General features: G+C 49.1%; 1 protein-coding gene and 1 pseudogene across 2 annotated transcripts in view; one reads left to right on the plus strand and one right to left on the minus strand.

Annotated features, from left to right (window-relative positions):
- STK24 (serine/threonine kinase 24) overlaps positions 1-22,736 on the plus strand; it is a 112,656-nt gene that overhangs the window by 85,946 nt on the left and 3,974 nt on the right. For both annotated transcript variants that reach the window (XM_045810991.2, XM_045810990.2), the window contains exons 4-9: positions 5,453-5,561; positions 5,858-6,015; positions 14,430-14,615; positions 16,881-17,026; positions 18,666-18,795; positions 19,898-19,966. In XM_045810991.2, the coding sequence (XP_045666947.1) occupies positions 5,453-5,561; positions 5,858-6,015; positions 14,430-14,615; positions 16,881-17,026; positions 18,666-18,795; positions 19,898-19,966 (798 nt within the window). The remainder of the gene's footprint in view (positions 1-5,452; positions 5,562-5,857; positions 6,016-14,429; positions 14,616-16,880; positions 17,027-18,665; positions 18,796-19,897; positions 19,967-22,736) is intronic.
- LOC123800965 (small ribosomal subunit protein eS1 pseudogene) lies at positions 10,390-11,469 on the minus strand (annotated as a pseudogene).

Below are 22,736 nucleotides of genomic sequence, written 5' to 3' on the forward strand. Positions count from 1 at the left end.
TTTGGAGGTGGCCCGAGAAAGGAAAGCGACTTCACCCCAGGGTGAAGATGGGTGGCTTCAAGACCGGGTCGAGAATCCTAGTCTGCAGCATGGCATATAAGTAAATCTTGGGCCCCACAGATAAGACAAATCAAAGGCTTCGTAACTTCCACTTTGGAATTCACACAGAGCTGCTTTGTGTGAATCACTGAGGGGCTGTCCCACGCCTGAACTTCCCAGTCCTGTTGTCTGGGCGCGGGCCTCTCTCTTTCTGGCAGAAGATGAACTAATGCTGTTGCAGGGTGTGTCCCTTGGAGCTTTCTCTTCGTCTTTCCTGGTGGTGTATCCTTTTTGACTTAAAAAAAATGCAGTTGATACCTTTAATCTGCTCTGTGAGTAGCAAAAGATGGGATCTGGCATGAAGAATAGTATTAGACACAATACAGTGTCATTTTTCCTTTAAAGTTTGTTTTTGTTTAGTGATCTTTACACCCAACATGGGGCTTGAACCCATGACTCCAATATCAAGAGTTGCATGCTCTTCCGACTGAGCCAGCCAGGTGCCCCCAATATAGCTGAGTTATTAAGAGCCATGAATGTCAGAGTAAAATAGACATGTATTTTATTTTGAATGCACACATGTGAGCATGCTCAATCTGTTGATTTTTTTTTAATTTGAAAGATAATGAATAAATTGAAATAAAATGTTCCTAGGATCCATAGAAGCCTTATTAGAAGGCACTGTGAGGAAATGCTGGGTTCTGGTTTGAAAACCACGTGTGTAAATAACGTCTCAAGTTCTTTCTGCTTCTAGGGTGCCCTGACTTAATACGTATTGTGCAGTTGAAGACTTGATAACTTAAAATGTGATAGATTTCAGGTGAATTCATTTTTCATTCAGAAAATGTTTGTTGTGTGCCTGCTACGTGTCAGGCGCTGTTCCAGCCACTGGAAGTTTCTGCAGCGAACAAGGCAGAAGGAAATCCCGCTGGCACGGAGCCGTATTCTGCTGAGAGAAGAGAGTCCATTAAATTGTATGTCGGAAAGTGCTACAAGGAGAGGAAAGCCAGCTGGAGTGGGTTGGGAGGATCGCAGCGAGGATTAGCAGCAGACAGCCAGTCGGAAGGATTTGTAGTGACTCGCTCAGTCTGTTGGGATGGCCTTGGAGTCTAGTTAAGAAGGAGCCGTGCGCCATGAAGTGGTCACTCCATCAGGCAGCGATGTTCGCCAGACTTAAAAATGAGCATGCAACATGATTTAAAACAATGAGATGGCCTATTCATTCATGGTAGGCCAAGCTGCTATTGTAGTGGCCCCAGACAGTGTCTCAGGAGAGAGAGGTAGTTGACCCCGGAACAACCCGGGTTTCAACTGCATGCATCCGCTAATGTGCAGATTTTTTTCCTACACAGGTATTATAAATGTATTTTGTCTTCTTTATGCATTTCCTAATACCATTTTTTGTAAGAATGCAGTATAGAATGCACGCAGCATAACAGAATGTATGTTAAGAGACCATTTATGTTATCTGTAAGGCTTCTAGTCTGCAGTAGGCTATTCGTAGTTAAGTTTTGGGGGAGTCAGAAGCTGTATGCAGATTTTCAACTACACAGGGGGCCGGCGCCCCTTACCCCTATGTTGTTCAAGGGTCAACTCTATTTCTGTCCCACATGGCGGGGGTCACTGGGCTCTAGTCCACATGGTCATCAGGGCCCTGCTCTGGAGGGTGGCTCTGCCATCTGTAACGCATGGTTTCCCGTGGTCTTCAGTCACTATCCTCTCTGGCGGCCAGTGTCTTCAAGGCCAAGACTGGGAAGGGGCCGTCACTTCTGTGCATATTCCATGAGTGAGAACTAGTCACATGGCCAAGCCTGCTGGTGCAGATGCTGGCCCGTGTGGCCTCTAGTTGGGTGGCCGTGTGCCTGACTAATAGTCTCTATTACAGAGGAGGGAGGGGCGAACAGACTTGGGGGAGAGAGAATTCAAAGTCACCCAGAGGTGAGATGCAATCTAAATTTTTTCCTGGGAGTCTTTCTTTTATAAAAATTATCTGAAAAATCCACGGTCCTCTTAATGGTAGAGACGACCATGTTTATACTGCTTAGAAATGTTAGTGGTGGGAGGTGTTAATATATCACTCTGAGAACTTAGCCAGTCTTCCCCACCTGTGAAGAAGTCTGGTGTCGAGAACTCAGTACCTTTTATAAGGACTTTGACACCATGGAGGCTCTCCTTGTAAATAGAATATCTCTCTCCCCTTCCTCCACTGTCCCTCCCATGACGTATAAATCACTGGTGGGTGGTGTTTAGGTGAAGTTTTAAAGGGCATAACCATACATATATTAGTCGGAGAGCCGGCTCTTAATGATCCAGGGGAAGGTTTTTTAAATTAGTTTTCCCTGCTCTTCTTATTTCCCCTTGGTGGTGACACCAGGCGGCTTTGCTGTTTCTTTCCGGAGACTTGATAACAGAAGGGAGGAGGTGGTTAAATCCAAGTCTAGTCAGGTGTTCCTGATGAGCTGCTTGGGTAAAAGCCTGCCGGAGGAGGAAACGAAACCCATGCTCTGGGATAGAATTTGGATTCTCCTTCTGCGTTCTGGTGTTGTGAGTAAGAGTGCGTGCGCGCGTGCACACGCACGCGCGCGCACACACACACACACACACACACACACGTGCGCAGTCCTGCCCTCCCTCCTCTGCTCTCCCAGGTTATGAGAAAGTGCCTTTCCCCCTTTCTGAGTATTAAAATGTCTCCGTGCCACGAACACTGAAATACAGGTGTGGAGAAGACAGACAAGGCAGGGTCTTCAGATTGTGTTCTTTGAACAGTAGTTTTGATGTATGTTTCTTGAAAATAAGACTCTTGGTCAGATAATTCGGGGAAAAATTAGGTTCTGTGGAATAAAGTGTGCAACATGCTGCCTTCATCTGAGGTGATCTTTGGACAGTATCTTTTTTTAAAGATATTTTGTTTATTCACTTGAGAGAGCGCGCGCGCGCGAGAGCAGGGGCAGAGGCAGAGGGAGAAGCAGCCTCAGTGGGGAGCAGGGAGTCCGATGCGGGACTCAACCCCAGGACCCTGGGATCATGACCTGAGCCGAGGGCAGACGCTTCACGGACGGAGGCACCCGGGCGCCGCGGGACACTGTCTGAATTCGGAACTGGGGTCCTGCGTGGTAGGTGTGACCTCCTCCGAGCCCGTATCGTGCGGGAGAGCCCGGCACGTTGTCTTGCCCCGGATTCTGCACAGGAGACTGCCAGGGGACGGCCTGGTCACAGCGTGCTGCGGCCCGACGCCGGGCCCGGGGAGGCCTGCGGGTTAGGAGAAGCGGCGGGCTTTGAGAGGGAGCCCCTGCCCGCCTCCCCTCCTGCACTGGTGGACTGTGGCTGTTACAGGCGACCAAGCTGGGCCTGCGAGCAGCAGATGAACCAGGAGGGGGCGCCAGGCAGGAGGCCGGCTGTAACGACCAGGGCAGCGTCGCTTGCCCCTGCCTCGGGCCCCGTGAAACAGCTCTGCTGTCGCCATCACCCCGCCGAAGGCCCTGAGGCGCCCAAGTCGGCCTGTCTGTCTAGGACAGCGTCCGTGTGTCAGTCGGAATGCTACTATGGAAAGAGTGTCGTAGTTTTCATTCCCTTTAGTTTAAAGTAGCCCCCCCCCCCCCCCGTTTTGAGCGAGGCCTTAAAGTTCCTTCACTTTCTTGTTTCTCTTCTGTTCTTTGAGTTGGCTGACACAGTTACCTGGGTGTCAGGCGGACAGCATAGTGATTTGACAGGTCTGGGTGTCATGCTGTGTTTCCCGCAGGTGGACCCCACCTATCGCCGTGCACCACTGTTACGACACCCCTGACCGTATTCTCTGTGTGGTGCTTCTAGTCTCGCGACGTACTCACTCCCTAACTGCAGACCTGTGCCTCCCACTCCCCTTCACCCACTTTGCCCAGCGCGTCCCTCCGCCGGCCACCACCAGTGTGTTCTCTGTGTTTGCAGGTCTCATTCTGTCAAGCTCCTCTGTCTTCGAGAAGGTTACTCAGGGAGGGCCTCCGGGTGGCGCAGTCTCGGGAGGGTCCGACTCCTGGTTTCAGCTCAGGTCGTGGTCTCAGGGTCGTGGGATGGAGCCCCGCGTCCGGCTCCGTGCGGAGGCCGCTTCCGATTCTCTCTCCCTCTGCCCCTCCCTCTCGTGCTCTCTCTCTCTCTCTCTCTCTCTCTCTCAAATAAGTAAATCTTTAAAAAAAAATGTTACTTGGAATGTCATAGGGTTGTGGCTTCCTCTGACGGAAGTGTGAGAATTTGGGTGATGATGGCATTCACTATGAGATCTAAAAACGTAACACTGAGGATTATCGTATGGATGAAAAATTAATGTAAATTATGAGAATTCTGCCCCTCTCTCTGCTGGCTCCATTATTATTAGTCCTTTAGGGAGTGTTAGGTGGTTTTGCTGATTTGTGTAATTATTAGTTGTCGTTGAATTCCCTGCCCTGCAGTGATGGTGGACTATTAACTGGGCTGAGCGGAGCTCTAGAACCTTATTTTTCCCTTTTAAAGGGGGGATATATGCACTTGATATTTCTTCCTTATATCTTTATACAATTATGATTAATTCTTTTGAGTTTCTCACAATAAAGGTTTTCAGAGGCTATTCTGTCTTATTTAGGGTAATATAATGACTAATATTTTCCTCATGTCACAAAAAATATCCACCATCACGAGGGATTGGGCCCCTGTCAGCTCTCTTCCTCCAGGTCTTAAAAATTTGGATTTGAGAAGTCCTGGGGCAGGGGTGACTCAGAAGGCAGCGGGCCCCCGGGCCTGACTTTCTGACCCCGGGTGTGGTGGTGACTGTGGTACGTGTGCCCTCCTGGCAAGTCCCGCGAGCTCTCCGGCTCTGGTGTCTGGGCTGGAATCCCTCCCCGCTCAGCTCGTAGGCACAGCGGGCTGCCCACGGACCTGCTCACCGGCTCTGCTTTGATCCTGAGCCCACTTTGCTCTATTCGGCGAAGTCTTTTTCTCTGCTGCTTTCTTTACTTTTTTTGTGGGGGGGGGGGTCTTTTCAATTTGTTTTAATTGTTTAGGCAAAATGCCTCTTTTGGAATAAAGTTTTTAGATTTTAATTTTGTCCATGTAACATGTGCTGCTGTTGTGTTGTCTCAGACTAATTCTAAGATGATCATTTAAGGGGCACCCAAGTGGCTCAGTCGGTTATGCGTCTGCCTTCGGCTCAGGTCGTGATCTCAGAGTCCTGGGATCGGGTCCTGCATCAGGCTCCCTGCTCAGCGGAGAGCCTGCTTCTCCCTCTCCATCTTCCTCTCCCCCTGCTCATGCTCTCTCTTTCTCTCAAATAAATACATAAATAAATAATCTTTAAAAAACATAAGACGATCGTTTTAAGTAACTAAGTAAGTAATCATTAAGTAATTAAGTAAGTAATTAATGATTAAGTAAGTAATCATTCTCTTTTTTTTTTTCTAATCAGTTAGAACCTGGCCCTTTAGATGAAACTCAGATTGCTACCATATTAAGAGAAATACTGAAAGGACTTGATTATTTGCATTCAGAGAAGAAAATTCATAGAGATATTAAAGGTAAGAAAACATCTTGCTTGTATTCCTTTGAAGTCCTAAGGCGGGGGAACGTGCTGTCGAGTTAGACTTGTACTTCTCTCCTCAAGGGGAGGTTAATCCTGCATGTGTTTGGAGAGTGCCTTCGACATGCCTGGGGTGGGAGGTGGCTTTGAGGGGGGTCTCCCCAGAAGCATGCCTTTGGTACCTGCTCTTGTTGAGCACGTGATCTCCCTGGCGAGAGAACGCGCGTGTTTCGAAGTGATGATGGAGCAGCGCAGCAGATAACATCAGGAGGCATCTCGGGTTTTATTTTGTAGCTGCCAACGTTCTGCTCTCTGAACACGGAGAGGTGAAGCTGGCCGATTTCGGGGTGGCGGGCCAGCTGACAGATACCCAGATAAAAAGGAATACCTTCGTGGGCACCCCTTTCTGGATGGCACCTGAGGTCATTAAACAGTCCGCCTATGACTCAAAGGTAAGGCCCGGCTCTTCACGTTCACTGGCTCTAGCGAGTTGCCCTCCTTTGCTTCAACCTTACAGCTGTTCCAGGTGGAGTGAAGCAAGTTCCTCGAAGTAGGACATAAAGGTAGTTCTCTCAGACGTTGGTAAGAAAACAGGATTCACGTCTCTCTCCTGTGTCATTCAATGTCCTTTATCCAGCCCACAGTTCCTGAGATTTTTAGCTTACGTGCTGTGCTTGATGGCAGTGGGCAACACTGAGAAGGAGCATGTTGGAAGGTGGGTGTGGAGGAACCGAGGACCAAGGTGGCCCGAACGGGCTCGGGCCTGCTGAGACGTCCAGGTGGAGGTGTGTGGGCGTATGGGTCCGCAGAGAAGGGTGGGAGGTTGTCTCTGTAGAGGTGGTGCTTGAAGCCTGAGTGGCATGGATGAGGGAGGGGGGCTCTGGGCAGACCTCTGAACAATATTTCAGGGACAGGCAGAGAAAGAGGGTCCCACAAAAGAAATGGAGAGGCCACAAAAATATAAGACCGGAATCTGGAAAGAATATGCTTTCAGTGATTGCTACAGATTCTTCCTCTCATTATTTTTAGTTCTCAGGATTGTTATTCCCAGAGGCTGCTTCCCAACAAGAGGAAAATTCCTCTTTTCTGTGTTTTTTCCTGTCATACATTGTACTCTCCCAATTTTTCCTGGGTTCTGTTTTCCCTGGTGCCTTCATCAATTTTTTTTTTTTTTTTTAAGATTTATTTATTTAAAGAAAGAGAGTATGTGCGAGCGGGAAGGTGGGGAGAGGGAGAGAGAATCTCAAGCAGACTCCCCACCGATGTGGACCCCCGACGCAGGGGTCCATCTAACAACCCTGAGATCGTGACCTGAGCCAAAACCAAGAGTCCTACACTCAATCAAGTGAGCACCCAGGCACCCCCTTCAACTTCTTCAACTTCTTAGTATAGACTAAAAACCCTAGGGACCCTGCCTCAGGAATCTCTGATTTAACTCCCTCTCCCCCCAGGCTGTTCATTCTCGCATTGTACGCAGAATAATCTTGCTACGGTCCACAGAGAATTGGCTCTTTTGAGCCAACAATTTCTAGGCAAACAAATATTTAACTCACATACATTTACAGGCCAGGCATTGTTTCCTCTTTTTAAACGGGCATCTTCTCAGTATACAGTAGACTTCTCCCCTTGTTGAACGCGGCACACAGAGCATAGAGTAACCTTTCCTCCAGCCCTCAGGGCGCCAATGTGAGCCGTCAGCTGTCGGAAGAGCCGTTGTGGTACCTGGTGCTGGCATGGAGGGGACGGAGCTGGCTCTCTCACTTTTGAGTTGTAGTGGTGGCCGTGACACCCGTGGTCCTCCCGAGGGCCTTGGTAGCCGTGGCCCAAAGGTGACTGTTGGGTTTTCAGCCCCAGTGGGAGAGCTGTGTCGTCGTCATTGTGCTTGTTAGCTTTCTGCCGTGTGTGAGGAACACCTCACGAGTGATCTCTGCAGCCACTTCTGCTGTTGGGACTTCACAGGAACTTCTGTATTTAGTCCTTTCTCTTTATTTTAGGCTGAGGCCCATTTATCAAAGTTTGTAGATCTAGATTTTGGTAGGGACTAGAATCCAGATTTCTGAGCTCTTCTGATTACACTGCACTGATTTCTCTCTTCTCTTCCTAGTAAACGAGCTGCTCAACCACGGTGCTTGTGAATCCGGATTCAGATCTTCTATTTTCAGGTTTTAACACCCATCACGGCTCACTTGACAGCTTACTTGACCTTCCCCTTCCTGTCTGTTTTCCTCCTTCGGAGCCACTCTGGACATTTGCCCAAGATGTGGCCTCTAGCAGTAGAGATTTTCTGGCATCGTAACGCTTGGCCACCTTTTCCCCTGGAGTTCTTGTCACGATCAGAACACTCGGATCCTGTCAGCAGGTGTTGCAGTGTTCTTCCTCGGTAGATGGAAAGGTGCTGTCTTCAGCTTATGGGGCGCACTCGGTCGGGGAGCTTGAAAAGTTATGCCACTCTTCTCACTAACCTTTAACTGTAACTCTTACTCTGGCCCGTGTCAAAGCTAAATCTTTCATTTGCCTGGGTCATACCCAACACCTCTTAACTGGAAATCATTGCAAAAATCATGTTGATGTGAAGTTTGCTTCCCAGATTTGTTGACCCAGGAGGTGTGGAAAGTGCAGATAGGCTTATGTCTGTGCCCAAGTCTGGGGCCTTGGGGGTAATGTGACGTTAGTTCCCTCCCAGTAGGTGTGGCTCTAGGCTAGCCGTTTTTGCCACCAACCGTGCCTGACAAAGGGACTTTTTCTGGGTTTGCTTTGTGGATATCCTAGTGACTGCTTCCCTGTCCAGAGGCTTGCCTGGCAGGGCCATGGAGGCTCTTGGAGGGGCATTGTGCTAACTGTGGCCTTCTGATACACAGGCGTATTTGGCTTCTTTCCAGTTTCCCTTTCCATTCTTTTCTTTAGGTGTCCATCCAGACATTTCCCCCGTTAGTCTTTGCATTCCATTAAGGAGCTTACAGCCCCAGGATGGCAGGATTCTGTTACCATTGTTAGGACCCCTTGTTCCTGTCACACTCATTTTTGGTACACTCACTGATTTTCAAAGGAAGGTCGGGTTGGGATAAGGCTAGAGCGCACCTGCCTCACCAGCGTCTTCATCGTACTGAACCCAAGGGAATGTAAGCCTTAGTTTTATGTGTGTCTAGAATCTTGTTTAACACAATGACCTCTTGAAGCGCAGTATCTTTGACCCCTTGTCATTTTGCAGACTCCTTAGGTGTCCTGAATGTGTTTGCACATATAGAGCATCTTATGTTGGTCTTGATTCTTAATCTAAATACAGCATTGCTAGATCATGGTTGTCCATATGTCCTAAGAGCCTTCATTAATACTATTATTTTTACGGTGAAGTAGGATAGTTGGTTTATTTTAAGAGGTCTTGAGACTTTGAAGATGGTGCCAAGGGAGATCACTGCTCTCCCACAAAGAAGCGTTTGCTTTCCTCGCCTGAGCAGGTCTTGAATGTTAGCCCCCCCCCCCTTTCTTTGTAAGGTTATTATAATGATGTGTTAGCAAATGGATTAGACTTGTATAAAAACGTTGTCCCAGTTCGATGTCTCCTTCTCTGTATTCCTTCATTTGGTTATTGCTGTAGTTTTGCCCGGTGCTAAATTACATCTGCAGTGAATGACTGCAGTACTGGGTGGCTCGACCAGGGAGCGGGGAGCATGGGGGTGCTGAGTGCGGAATGCCCGAGCGAGCTGGGCAAGGCTTCACAGACCTAGGGCTTTGTGGCTCCTCAGAGATGAGGGAGGGATGCATGTTCAGACCCAAGCCTGGTGTGGGGATGGAGTGGCATTTGCATTTGGATTGTAGCTTGTGGTGAAGAGCGGAGGAGATGAGGCCAGAGAAATCGACTTGCCTGTTAACTGAAATATCCTGCAGACACTGAGAAGCCCAGTGTCGGTATTCTCTTGTAAATAACTTTTCCCTTTTTTGGTCGTAAAAGCAGTACATACTCTTTAATCTGGAAAATGCTGGAAAAAAGGAGATAAAAAAAGAAAAACATCTGTAGACCTACCACTGCAGCACAGGCTAGTTTGGTGTCCAGTCATCTCTGAAATAACTGTTTGCAGTCTAACCATGGTTGAAAAATGGAAATAGGTTATATGTTGATGGAAAACAATAAGATTGTTAAAGATAAGTGAAGACCGGCAGTATTAGCCGGCCAGTTTTTGGAATCTGCGTGGTTAGCCTGTCCATGGCGGCCTGTGACTGGCCTCCCTGTCCCCTGGGCTGAGTTCACTGTGCCCCCCACCCCCCCGTCCCTGCACAGGATCAGGAATTACCCACGGACCCCACTGTGAGTGGTGAGCCCTGGAGGTGGGGGCAGGATGTGAGTGGGGAAAAGCATGCAGCTGGGAGATTAACAGTAGGCTCTGTGTAGCACGGAGTCCTGACTGGGACTCTTCTGATCAACCGCGTGTTGCTGTTTAGTGTTGAAATGGTTGCTGCACCTCTGTGTGCTGCATGTAAATGTGTTCTTCAGCACTGCCTTTAAGTAAGTAACTAGTTCCTATCAAATCCATTTTGAGCTATGTTTTGACTAGTTATAAGTGATTGGGGAGTCTTGTTTCTTTTCTTTTTCTTTTTTTTTTTAAAGAAAAGAATTTCTTTTATTAACCATCTATAACCCATCCAGGTCACTGCAGCTTAAAATAGATCCCTACCCTTTCCCAGCTGTTTAGTAAGTTAAGAGCAGTGGATGAAACCCATACACTAGTTCAGAAAATTTCATATCACCATCGGTTCAGAACATTTGATTCACCAAGCTTAGATTACTTCAAAAGAAGAATCAGAAGTTAAATATCACAAATGAGATTTTTTCATTTGTCACCATTACATGTCTGAGTTTTAAGCAGATCTTGGACTGGTGGCTCATATCCGCTGGCTTGTTCAACTTGCGCACTGGTCTCACCCCAGTAGCTTTTCCAGAACTACTGTCTTCACCACAAAGCGCCATGAGCTTTCCTGATTCAAAGTTGGGCTGCTTCGGCGTTTTTACTTTTCTAACAAAGACATCACAGAGTGGATAAACGGACTGACAAGCCTTTTCTGTGTCTTTTTTGATGCTGTCTGGAGTCAAAGCATTGACCACTTCTTTCAAGTCATTTATCTGCACGTCTTGGGCCATGATTTCTATCATTTTCCGAATTTAGCAGACCTGTTGATGATGAGCATAAGAGGTCTTCCGAATCTGATTGTTGCATTTTTTAGTAAAACCAACACAGAATAGACAAAGTGAATAACCATCGGTAGTCTTGACATCGACATGAGCTTAGATTGTAGTCTGCCGTGTTTTGACCGTGGAGCACGTTTTGTCACGGGTAAGATCCACGCCATGGAAATTACGCAGTTTTTTGTCCTGAATGTCTTCAGTAATTAGTTTGAATTTTCTAAATGGACCTTCATCTTTCTGCACATCAGCAAGGCTCACCTCAAAAGCACACAACCCTTGGGGAATCGGATGTGAGTTTGATTCCTTGAGTTCTCATGACTGTGTTTTTCCAGTATTTGTTACGTTGAATGTATCTGGTGCTTTCACATCGAACCGATCTTTCTTAGGAAATGGATCGACCCCTTTCTTGGCTCCCTTTTTGCCACCTTTCTAAGGCACTGGTTCTTCCCAACCGCCAGGTGCTGTTCAAGGAGCCAGAAGGCGGGATTCTTGGGTTTCCCCTCCTCTTCCTCTTGATTATAGAATGGTTCCTTTTAGAATATTTTCTGCACCTGAGTTTTTTTTATACCACTTCCATTGTGTTGTGTGCAGATTTGTAGCCAGCTTACTTTTACTTAATTAACAGGCTTATTGCAAGGCTCTAGAATGTTGTCTAGTAGTAGCAACCCCACCCCCACTGAGAAGAGTCCCTGATCGACAGTACCAGAGAGCTCTGGATTGTTGTCATGTAGGAGCATGCTACTAGAACTGTCCGTGAAGGAAAAAAAGTCTGTTCACAGATGTGTATCTGTAGTTTAGAGCACCTGTCCTTTTAACTTTTGACTTGGGCTTGTGTTGAAAACCACTGTTTGTTTTCTCTTAATACCTAATTTCATGGTTTTCCCAGATGGCAGTAAAACAGGTCTCTTCTTATACCTCAATTTTAATTGCTTTGGAAAATAACTGCCCTTCTACCACATAACTTGTATTTTAAAACCTAGACACATGTTCTCATCTGATGCCATATTTCCTAAATACAGTAATAGACAAACTCCATTATATTTGTGATTCTCTACCAATGTCATTGTTGACTCTGTGGTATTTCAGTAAATGTATTAGTGCAACGTAATCATTCTTCTAAGGTTTAACGGAAGTAATGCTGAGATGGAGTATTTTTGGCAGCATATGCCATTTTCTAAATCTAAAATTACTTATTTAGGATGGATTCCTAGAAGTGGAATTTGTTGGTTTTAACAAGCTTGGATGTTTTTATGGTTTTTGATATATAATGCCAAGTTGCATCTATCAAGTTTTCCACATTAGTCGGCAGGATGTGAGGTGTCTAGAGAGGGAGTCTCCAGGCAGGAAGACACTTAGGAGCTCCCCAGAGAAGCCCCAGGGAAAGAGGATAGCTCTGAACTCAGCCATGAGCAGGAGGGACAGGGAGTGACAAAGTGCCGAGTGAGGAATTCACAAGCTGGTGTGACACACAGGGTCCTGGCTTGGCTGCCTCGCAGGATGGCCCGTGTTTTGCCATGGCGAGGCCGTACTGGCCGAGCCTCCCAGGGGAACCAGGAGGGCGATGCCTGTGCCTCTCCTCTGAACACCGTGGCCATGGCTTGCGGGTGGGGCTGGGAAGGCTGCTTCCTCCGTCGGCTGTGGGCGCATACTGGCATGTGGAAGCAGGTGCCGGGTCCTTCAGATCTGGGGACTGTCTGCTTCTTGTCCAGCCTGGAGCCTGGTCTGCAGCCCTTGGTTGGACATCTGGTGAGAGGCTCCCAGCAAAAAAGACCATTGTTGACCTGGCTTTCTAATTACGGAGTTCTTAAGTGGTTGTGGGATGCTTGGGGGTCGAGAGGTTGTCCGTCAGGGGTCCGTGGGACTAAGGCCCTGTTGGTGCCAAGCAGCAGGCTTTGCAAAGAGCAGCAGTTTTTGGGAAGTCCAGGAAGGCTGGAGCAGGCATCTAGAAGGGAGGGGAACCTGTTGTGCAAAGAGCCATGGACACGCGAGGGCTGCACGTTTCTCTGTTCTTGTGTCCTGCCCTCCCTGTACCCTCCCACCTGCTCACACCCTCCTGCTGCTGCCGGTCCAGATGCTCGCCTGCTGAGCATCCCACCTTCCTCCTCCTGGGGGCAGGGACTCTGGGATCAGTCATGTTTTTACTGACTTTAAAAGTAATACACGTGTAAGCTAACGCAGGGTCCCAGCTGCCAAGGGAAGGAAGATAGTAATAGGACTCCTGATGCTGGTTCTTCTAGTCTGATCCCTTTCATGCAAACAATTTAGAACAAGACTTGCTGACAGACCCGTTTTCACTGAGAACAGAAGAAACAGAGCGTGTGGTAGGCACCGACCCCACGGGCTGCTGGGCTGGGAGACAGCCAGCGTCTCTCGACTCACCAGGGTTGTGAAAACACAGCAGGTTTTGAAGGTCGGAAATGTCTGGGTCCCGCTGTGACCTAAGCAGTGTCTCAGCCTTTCCATTTCTTTGCTGTAGAGTGAGCTTGAGGGATCGAGTAGGTTCTGACTTTCGACAGGTTTCCCCTGCACAGTGACCAGAGCAAAAAAGTTGTGCAGGGCGGCTTCGTGTGGATCCTGATATCAATAAACTGACCATGACGATACTTTTTTGAAGAGTTGAGAAAATCTAACTATTACAACATATTAAGTTATTATTGATTTTGGGTCTTGATAGGTGGTTCAGAATCCTTACTGAGAAGCTGAGGTAGTCACGGGAAAATGTCACGATGTCTTTGACTGACTTTTAAATACACTGTGGCAAGGAACAGACAAAGCCCATATGGCAAATTGTTAACAATCATTAACATCATGTTAATTCTATTAATAATCTCCTCTATTAATATTCGGTTAATATTCTCCACTTCTGTGTGTGTGTGAACATTTCCATAAGAAACCCATTTTAAGTTCTGGGCACTCTGGGGTACCTTGCTCTACCCTGCATCTGTGACAGATGAGGGAACTAGGCCCACAGGTTAAGGTGTTTTGTTTGTTTGTTTAAGATTTTATTTATTTATTTTAGAGTGCGCCCGTGAGGGAGTGTGGGTCGGGGAGGGGCGGAGGGCGAGGGAGAGGGGGAGAGAGACTGTCAAGCAGACTCCATGCCATGCCTGACACGGGGCTCGATCTCATGACCCTGAGACGATGACCTGAGCTGAAACCAAGAGCTGGACCCGACTGAGCCACCCAGGCACCCCGGTGAGATATTTTGTCTAGTGTCGTAAGACTGTGGTTGTAGAACTGGTGTTTAAACCTAAGTCTCTAAGACCAGTGTGCCTGCACTCGGCCTCACAGCTGTGCTTGTTGTAAGCTGGCTCGATGGGGTGAGTCAAAACACCCCTCTGTTCCAGACGTGCCCTCTCTGCTCGCTGCTAGTGAACGGTCCCGTCACTCCTGGGGTTTAAATTAACGGGGAGTGCCTCGTACTCCCAGCAGCAAGTGGAAAGACGAGTAATCGTAAAAGCCGCCTTCAGTGCAGGGCTAGGAGATGTTCTGTGTACTAAATTTTCTCCTGTGTGTTGCCTATTTTGAAATTATACCAAAGCCTTTTTTTTGGTTTTGTTTTCACTTAAAAATAATTCTCTTTTTCAAAACGTTAGAAATACGTTGAGATGTATTTCTTTTTCTAGGAAGTATGTGTATTTGAATGTATTCCTTCTTGGTATCTCTAAAAACGCTTTGTTGTTGCAGGCAGACATCTGGTCCTTGGGCATAACAGCCATCGAGCTCGCAAAAGGGGAGCCCCCTCATTCCGAGCTGCATCCCATGAAGGTTTTATTCCTCATTCCAAAGAACAATCCCCCCACGCTGGAAGGAAACTACAGCAAACCCCTCAAGGAGTTTGTTGAAGCCTGTTTGAATAAGGAGCCAAGCTTTGTGAGTTTCTCAAGCTTGGGGTGGGCGTCTCTTTCTGTGTGGCCAGACTTGGTCTAGATGCGTCTTACTGCAGTTTCTTCCATCACTCTTGCCACAGTCACCATTGTCTTCATGATCTCAGTTTGTGTTTTGTTTTTTCTTAAATGGATATGATCGGTTCGAGGGGCAATTTTTTTTCCCAAGATTTTATTTATTTGGGACAGAGAGAGCTAGTGTGCAAGTGGGGACGGGGGGTGGCGGGGGGCAAAGGAAGAGGGAGAAACAGATTCCCCACCGAGTGGGGAGCCTGACTTGAGGCTCCATCTCAGGACCCCAAGATCGTGACTTGAGTCAAAGGCAGACACTTAACCGACTGAGCCACCCAGGTGCCCCGCAAATGTTTTTATTGTGTATCTTTTAAGAAACAGAAATCTACTTATTTTTTGTCAAATTTCCTAGCATCTCATACCTCATTGAGCTTGAAGACTGTTCTCCTTAATGTTTTATGTGGAATCGTAAATTTTTAATATTTATAGTGAAAGGTCAGGCTATTTTTAGCCGTTTTTAGTAATTGCAAAGTCTGGCCAGAAAAATAATGGCTAAATGTGTCTTTAAAGTAGATGTTTTCAGTTTCTTCTTGGCCTGTGTTAGGAAAGAAAAGACAAATAAAAAAATATAAATGAACCACCCACCTTGCCCTCCTACCCCTTCCTTTTTACTCTTTTTTTGTGTATAATTGACTCTGGCAGAGCCATGTGGCAGGAGCCCTATATAGCTGTAGCCGAATTTTCTCTCTGAATCAGGACACATCTTTGAAAGTTATCTGTGTATTTTGGTGTTACGTAGAGCACCATATGTCCTTGGTTTGTTCCTGAATCTTCTAGCAGCATTGGATGAAGGCCAAGCTGAATCCCCTTCTTTATGAACTCTTATCTAAAGATGGGTGACTAATTTTACAAGAACGCCGTGGTTTTCGAATACGATGCTAGTTTTGGTGAAGTTTTGGTAAAGGAATGAAGTGGGGGATGCAGCATTTTCTACGAACCTCCAGGGAACGTAGCCTGCGCTCACCAGCTCCGTGCTTTATTAACGCGTCAGGCGTCCAGCGGTGTGGGCTGTCGTCCTGTCTGTCCACGACGCTCTGAGCTTTCTGTTACGACGTGAGTTCCTAGGCGCGGTGTGGCAACACCCAAGGAGATACACCCACGTGTACACGTCTTCCCATTAAAAACCGATTTCTTGTATCTGCATACTTGCCCAGTGCACACATCTGCACCCCTACCAGGACCCCAAGCACACTGAGGAAAAGGGGGAGAGGCTGAGAATTTGAGCGCTTCTGAGATGCCTGGAGTTGAGTGAGGGAGTGAGACCTCACCCGAGGTGACCCAGGTTTTCTGTAAGCTTGAATTTGAGAAACATGGCTGGCTCCCGTGAATACAGCTTTAGCAGGTGGGAACGTAGTCTCACGGGTGGTGTTTGCGTGTTCCTGCTGTCTGCTCTCGTGTGGGCTACGCTCGGTCTCCCTGGGAAGCATGCTCCCTGTAATTGGGTTTGCCATCCTCAAGGGGAAAGCAGTTGCCAACCTCAGAGTGTGCTGTGTGGCTGTGGCCACACGGAGCCCAGGACGTGGGTGAGGCCCTCACCCCAATCCCAGGGAAGAGACAGACTGGGGAAGCCAGCATTTCTAAATTGGGGAAGATGAGGAGGGAAGAGCACTCAGGTACCCACCCAGCATCAAAGAAAGGGGTATTTCTGGGTGGCTGTCTAGTTTCCTCTAGATGTATCCGAGTTAACATCTTACTATTTTTGGGGGGTGGAGTCAAACATTAATATAGAAAGTTAACAAGGTGACACAGAACACATGTTTTCTCTCTGGCCAGCTTTTGTAATAAAACGTTTTATAAAAACCAGGAGGTATATTCTAGCCGTCTTCAGTGATCTCTGAAATTCTCTGACACGTTTTCTGTGTCAGTGCGTCTTTCTAGGGAAAGGTTTTTTGCTTTTGTTGGGTGGTTGGTTACCTGTAGCATGTTAGGGACTGAATTAGATACTAAATGCCATGTCCACACTGTACGTGTGGAATCCCACACATGGGTGCCGGATGACTACTCTTTGACTCCTGGTGTTTGTTGGGGAAATTAGACCTTGAAGCAGAACTCAGTCTTTACTTGTGAGTGTGGGTGTCTGACTTTTTGAGGCTGAAGTCTGTCCTTTGGGGTGGAATCAGGTAGAACTCGGGGAACTTCATCTCCTGCTTTCTGTGTTATTTGGCGGTTTGTTTTCCAGAGACCCACCGCTAAGGAGTTACTGAAGCACAAGTTTATAATACGCAATGCAAAGAAAACATCCTACTTGACTGAGCTCATCGACAGGTACAAGAGATGGAAGGCCGAGCAGAGCCACGAGGACTCCGGCTCTGAGGACTCAGACACGTAAGTCCACTCCGCCTGGGCGTGCAGGGTTTGTTCGCTCTTAATTTGGGGTGGGGTTTTTTGTTGTTATTTGTGGATTTCTTTGTTTATTTGTTTTTAGATAATCCAGGTTGGTGGTGATTCTTGTGTCAGTATGGGACAATCTGCGGGCCTTTTTAGCCCCTTTTGTTGCTAGTGGAGTCTCCAGGAAAAATCTGTGTGATGGAACCGTGCATAAACAACTAGACCTGGTCTCCTTTTCCTTTTCTTTTTCCTGCTCTTAAAATATTGGTCAGATGTAACTGCTTTAAATGTATTTTTTTTTAAGATACAAATGTATGTTTTTGTGATTCTGTGTTGTGCTGTGGTCGATGCTAGGGTTGTCAAAGCTCCATGCCAGAAGTTACTTGCTAAAAACCGGTATCAAGTTAAGCATCTTGGAATTCCGTTAGCTAAAGAGATGAATGAGGGCTTGGAGCTTTGGTGTTCGGGGTGCAGGAAGCTGGGCCACCTTCTCTGACGTGAAGAGAGGGGCCGTTAGGGAGGTGTCATGAATAGAAATGTTCTGATCTGTAGCACCCCTTCTGTTCCCCCTCACACCTCGGCAAGAAGTCCGAGTCGACCAGCAGCCCAGGTCCACACGCCAGGCCAGTTGAATCAGAATTTGTGGGGGGTGAGACCCAAGTGTTTCAGGGTCCCCAGGAGCCACAAGTGAGAACCACTGGCTCTGGAAGTTGTGAGATCATGACATGGAGAGATGGGGTTGGCAGCAGTGGGGATGAAAAGATGAACAGGCCGTCTGGAGAAGCAGCCTGGCAGGGCGGGGAGGAGGCCGGGGCACACGAAACTGGGTTTGGGGTGGCACATATTGGAATTGCTGACAAGACATCCAAGACGATGCGTCTGGTGTCGAGTGGCATCGAGCTTGGCCTGAGGCGAGGCGTGTGGGCAGCCGGGAGAGATTTCCAGTCATCATGCTAAATGGTCATTGGAGCCATGAGAATGAACAGTGTCACCCAGAACATATCTGAAGAGTGTGAAGGGCCGAATGCTGGGAAGTGCCAGCAGAGAGGACAGACCTGTGGACGACCCACGTCAGGGGCGATCTGGGTGCAGACTTTAGAAGGGAGGGGTGACAAGCAGGAACATTGAGGCTCAGGGCTCAGGCAGGTGAAGGACTGAGTGGGAACACCCTTGTGCAGTGGTGTGCAGGGGATCTGCGGCCTCGGTCACAGCAGTTGCAGGGACAGGGTGGGTTTTGGGGCGAGGAGAAGGTAAGAAATGGAGGCAGTGAGTGTCACCGACACACCCAAGAAACGAGACTGGGGGATGGCTGTAGCCTGGAGGGGCCGTTGTGTTGTGGGAGCAGAGGGCTGCAGGTGGGAGTGTTGATGGGAAGGAGCCTGGGGAGGGAAGCTGACGTCAGAGAGGGGTGTCAGCGGAGTGGAGGATTGTCCTGCCGCAGAGGTGCCTCTCTGCGATCGAGGAGACAGGCTGGAGGCTGTGGATGCGGCTGGCACCGTGGGACGTGAGGGAGCCTCATTGTGATGGTCCCGAGAGGGACTGGAGGGGGTGATGGGCGGGGCTGCGGAGTGTGCGGGGCTCCTCGGGCACAGGGCTGCGTGCCTGCTCATGGAGTCCGCCTGATTTCTCTCCGAAGGGAAACAGACACGGACAGCCAGGCCTCTGGAGGCAGTGACTCTGGGGACTGGATCTTCACGATCCGAGAGAAAGATCCAAAGAGTCTTGAGAACGGAGCTCTTCAGCCTTCGGACTTAGAAAGAAATAAGGTAACATTGGCTCGTACCACGGCGACGGACGCCTCTTGGCTGGCAGCGACGGTCCCGACGTGGGGCCCCCTCATGGCAGCCTGGTGGGGGATTTCTCTGTCCATCACAGATAAGAGATTGGTTGTCTGATGACCGTGGGAGTCTGATCCGAGAATCCAGCCTCGGGTTTGTACCACGGGGCTGCTTCCTGTTCTGCAGAGCCTGCTGCCCCTCCCCCCGCAGCATTGGCTTTTCCTGATGCTTGCACGTGGGGCGGGGAGTCTTACCCTTGAAGTGACATTCAGGCTCTCTGGACAGAATCTCCTCTGTTTTGTATATTGGGATTACTCATAAGAGATACCAGAATTTGGGGATTACGGTTTTAAGGATCTTAAAAACAAACGAAGTGCTTTTGATACTTACGTGGAACTTTATTTTGATTAACCGATTTTATGCCTATTTAAGTTTATGAAAAACTGTATTTTCAGAGTTGCTTTTAAAGCACCGTGGTGTCGTTTCTCTCAGGCAGCGTGGACCACTGTCTGCTCCCTGGTGATCCTACCAGTCTTGCTTTGATAAGCAGATGGGAGTTATTACAGAGATTGTGAAAGTAGAAAATAGGCCCCTGTCCTAGACAGTCACTTGCAACAGTCCGCTTTGAGCTGATTTCTGTTTCCAGAGTTTCGGTAGTCAAGCCCTGCTACATAGACAGCTCAGGAGTGCGATTCAGTGTCGCCTGCACCTGTACAAGGGACGCTTGGGTCTTTCCACCTGGAGTCCAGACACTGTTCGCCCAGCTCCACGAGTTTGGCACACCACTGCCAAGGAGATGTTGCAGTCTAGCGACACACCGTGCGACAGTCCCATTCAGTTATCACAGCAGATGGGCACCTGGCGGGCTCATTCAGTGGGGTGTCGGCTCCTAATCTTGGGGTTGTAAGTTCGAGCCCCATGCTGGGTGTAGAGATTACTTAAAAAAATAAAATCTTAAAAAAAAAAGATATCACAGCAAATAGAGAGCATTTTAGACGCCATGGTAGCATGGTGCATGTCCAAAGTTTATGAATTGTCGTGATGTGAATATTAAATACTTACTTCTGATTACCTTTTTTTCTTCCCTAAGATGAAAGACATCCCAAAGAGGCCTTTCTCTCAGTGTTTATCTACAATTATTTCTCCTCTGTTTGCAGAGGTAAGATACCCAGTTGATGTTTGGGGGCAGCGGGGCGTGGCTGGGACATTGTGGGGAGCGGGTCCTCTTTCTGCGACATGTGCCCAGTCGAATTTGGGAAGTTAGAACAGGCAGGCCCGAGTAGGCAGAGAGTAGGCGTCGTGGTCCCGTGAGGCCAGCTGGCACTGGGCAGTACCTTCCGGGGACCTCTCCTGCTCTCCCGCCCACCGCCTTCTGCCAGCCCCTCCTGGGAAAGGTCATTGTGTCGCCTCCTTGAGTGCACTGGCCCCACCCAAGTCCGCCTGTCCCCAGGGTGATTTTTAGCTTCCTTTGTACTGCTTTCTGCAAAATCTGGGTGCTGCCTGATTGCTTTGCCTCAGACAAATCTATGGCAATGTAAAAAGTTGAATTTTTTTTTTTTTTAAAGATTTTATTTATTTATTCGACAGAGATAGAGACAGCCAGCGAGAGAGGGAACACAAGCAGGGGGAGTGGGAGAGGAAGAAGCAGGCTCATAGCGGAAGAGCCTGATGTGGGGCTCGATCCCATAATGCCGGGATCACGCCCTGAGCCGAAGGCAGACACTTAACCGCTGTGCCACCCAGGCGCCCCAGAATTTTATTTTAAAGGAGAAATCATATTCCCCAGAGACCTCTTTTGTCCCATTGTGCCCCCATAGTTCACTGTAATCCCAGAGAGGTCCCCTTACCAGCTGGGCCAGCCGGTTCCCCGCTGAGCAGCCCAGGTCGTTCCTCATACGGGGACTGATGTCACCCACATGCTGGTCCACTGCTCCTTCTCGGGGCAGGGGGCGCCCTGCCTCTGCGGGTACCACTAGGCGTACTGCATTTTGCGATGTTTTCAAGAACAAATTTTACGAAAATGAAGATTATCCTTCCTCTGGTAAGTAGATGATTTAAAGAGAAGTTGGAGATACCCCTTTCTGTCTTTTTTTTTTTTTTGAGCCCCCCCACCCCGCCGGCTCAGGCTGCCTTTACGGCGTTCTCCAGGGCCAGGCTGTATCCGGGCATCCTCCTGCTTGAGGTCGGTGGGCTCAGGTGGGAGGTGCCGTACACACAGTCTCCCTCCCCTTGTTCTGTGGGGCCCGAACCTCAGGCACACTGTGTCTTCCCCGTGGCAGGGCCCCGGGGTGTCCAGGCCGGCTTCGGCCAGCTCTCAGCCCGTCCCCTGGCCGGTGTCTGCCCTCATGAGCTAGCCTGAGGGCCCTGCCTCCCCAGCTGGCGGCCGGGGCTGTGCTGGAGCCCGGGGTGCGGAGTTGAAACCGCTGAACACATGGGTTTCTGATGGAAAACTAAACGACCCAGGGCCGGTGGAGGCACCTGTGTCGCGCCCTGGCTTTGCCCCCGGCCAGCGTCTTTGGGTACCTGCGCTCTGCCCCTTGTGTCCATCAGACACCATCTTGCTCTTCCTTACGTTGTTAGGAGAGGGGTCCTTTGGGTTTTCGGGAGCTCCTGTGCCTTCCTGTGATCCTGCCGTGGGCACTGCACTAGGGTCGGCCGGGCCATTAGGGAAAGTGACGTAGATACGTCTTACTGGTCTGAAGCCGTGTATTTTTTATTGGGCATATGAAGAAACTGTGCTGAAATCATTATTTAGAGCGAATGAATCCTCGGTGTAATACCATTTTGATTTTTTTTTTGCTGACCTAAAGGTAAACTCACGGGTGTCTTGTCTTACCTGTTTTTATCAGTAGTACTTGATAGCCGCATGTTTGAAGTGTTCAGTGTACGTCATTTTATGTAATTCTGGTAAAACTCAGCAATACAGGATCCTTATCCCCATGTCTGCACGCGAGGCTGTCCCTGACATCGGAGCGTGCGTGCGGGTGGCTCCCTCCTGTCGGGAGCCGATAGAGCCCATCCAGCAGCAGCTTTGGGCAGGGGGGCTTGGGGTCACAGGGCAGGGCGGCAGGGGAGGGAGGCCGTTGTAGGAAACACGGGGGACCTAGCAGCGGTTAGGCACTCAGGACTCGTAAATACTGTTCTATTTAGTGAAGTGATCGGGAGTCCTAGATGGACACAGGCGGCCACCTCCAGGCCCCCCGCGTCATAGTCTGTGTCGGGGGAGCACAGGGCGCCAACGGCCCCTCCCACGCCAGGCCCCCCGTTCCTCCAAGCGTCCCTTTAGTGGGGCGAGGGCGCAGCATGGTCAGGATGGGGCTGATGCCGGCGGTGATGTGTTCGCTTGAAGAGCCAAAGCTAAATGTGAATGATTTAAAGGCGACAGTGAGGAGGGGCTGCTGCTCTGGGAGGCTCAGTCACGTCTGCTGCCTGTTCACTGAATGGCTGCCCTTGTCCCGCGGCATCTTTAGTTGCATCCCTCCCAGAGGGGGACTTAGAGCCATCCGCCTTACCCGAGGCAGTGCCCGAGGACCCCACTGTGATTTCTCGTGGGGGCGGAGGGGCCAGGAGGGACACTGGATTCCCAGAATTTAGCGGGGGAGGGGGGCGCTTGGTAGCAGGAACTAGAGTATTTTCACAGCACTCTGGACCAACAAGGCCGTTTGCTGGAATCGTAAGGCCTGACCTGTTACCATTGGGAGTGAAGCCGGAGGCGGCCCACGGTGCAACTTCGTTGTGGAGACCAGAGCTGAGCCATTGGGAAGTTGTCTTTCTGGTATAGATGAAGGTCGAAGTGGAAGAAGAAGAGAGGACAGTTGTCACGTTGGGATCTTGAAAAGGTGCACGGAAGGCTAGCTGTCTCCGTTCTTTCCTAGTGAAGGCAGTGACTTGGGTCTAATGAATGCCCTTTCCACACCGTGTCCTCACGA

Source organism: Ursus americanus, chromosome 10 (genome assembly GCF_024610735.1).
Source record: "Ursus americanus isolate L20-20 chromosome 10, mUrsAme1.1.p, whole genome shotgun sequence".
In the NCBI taxonomy this organism is placed as follows: Eukaryota; Metazoa; Chordata; class Mammalia; order Carnivora; family Ursidae; genus Ursus; species Ursus americanus.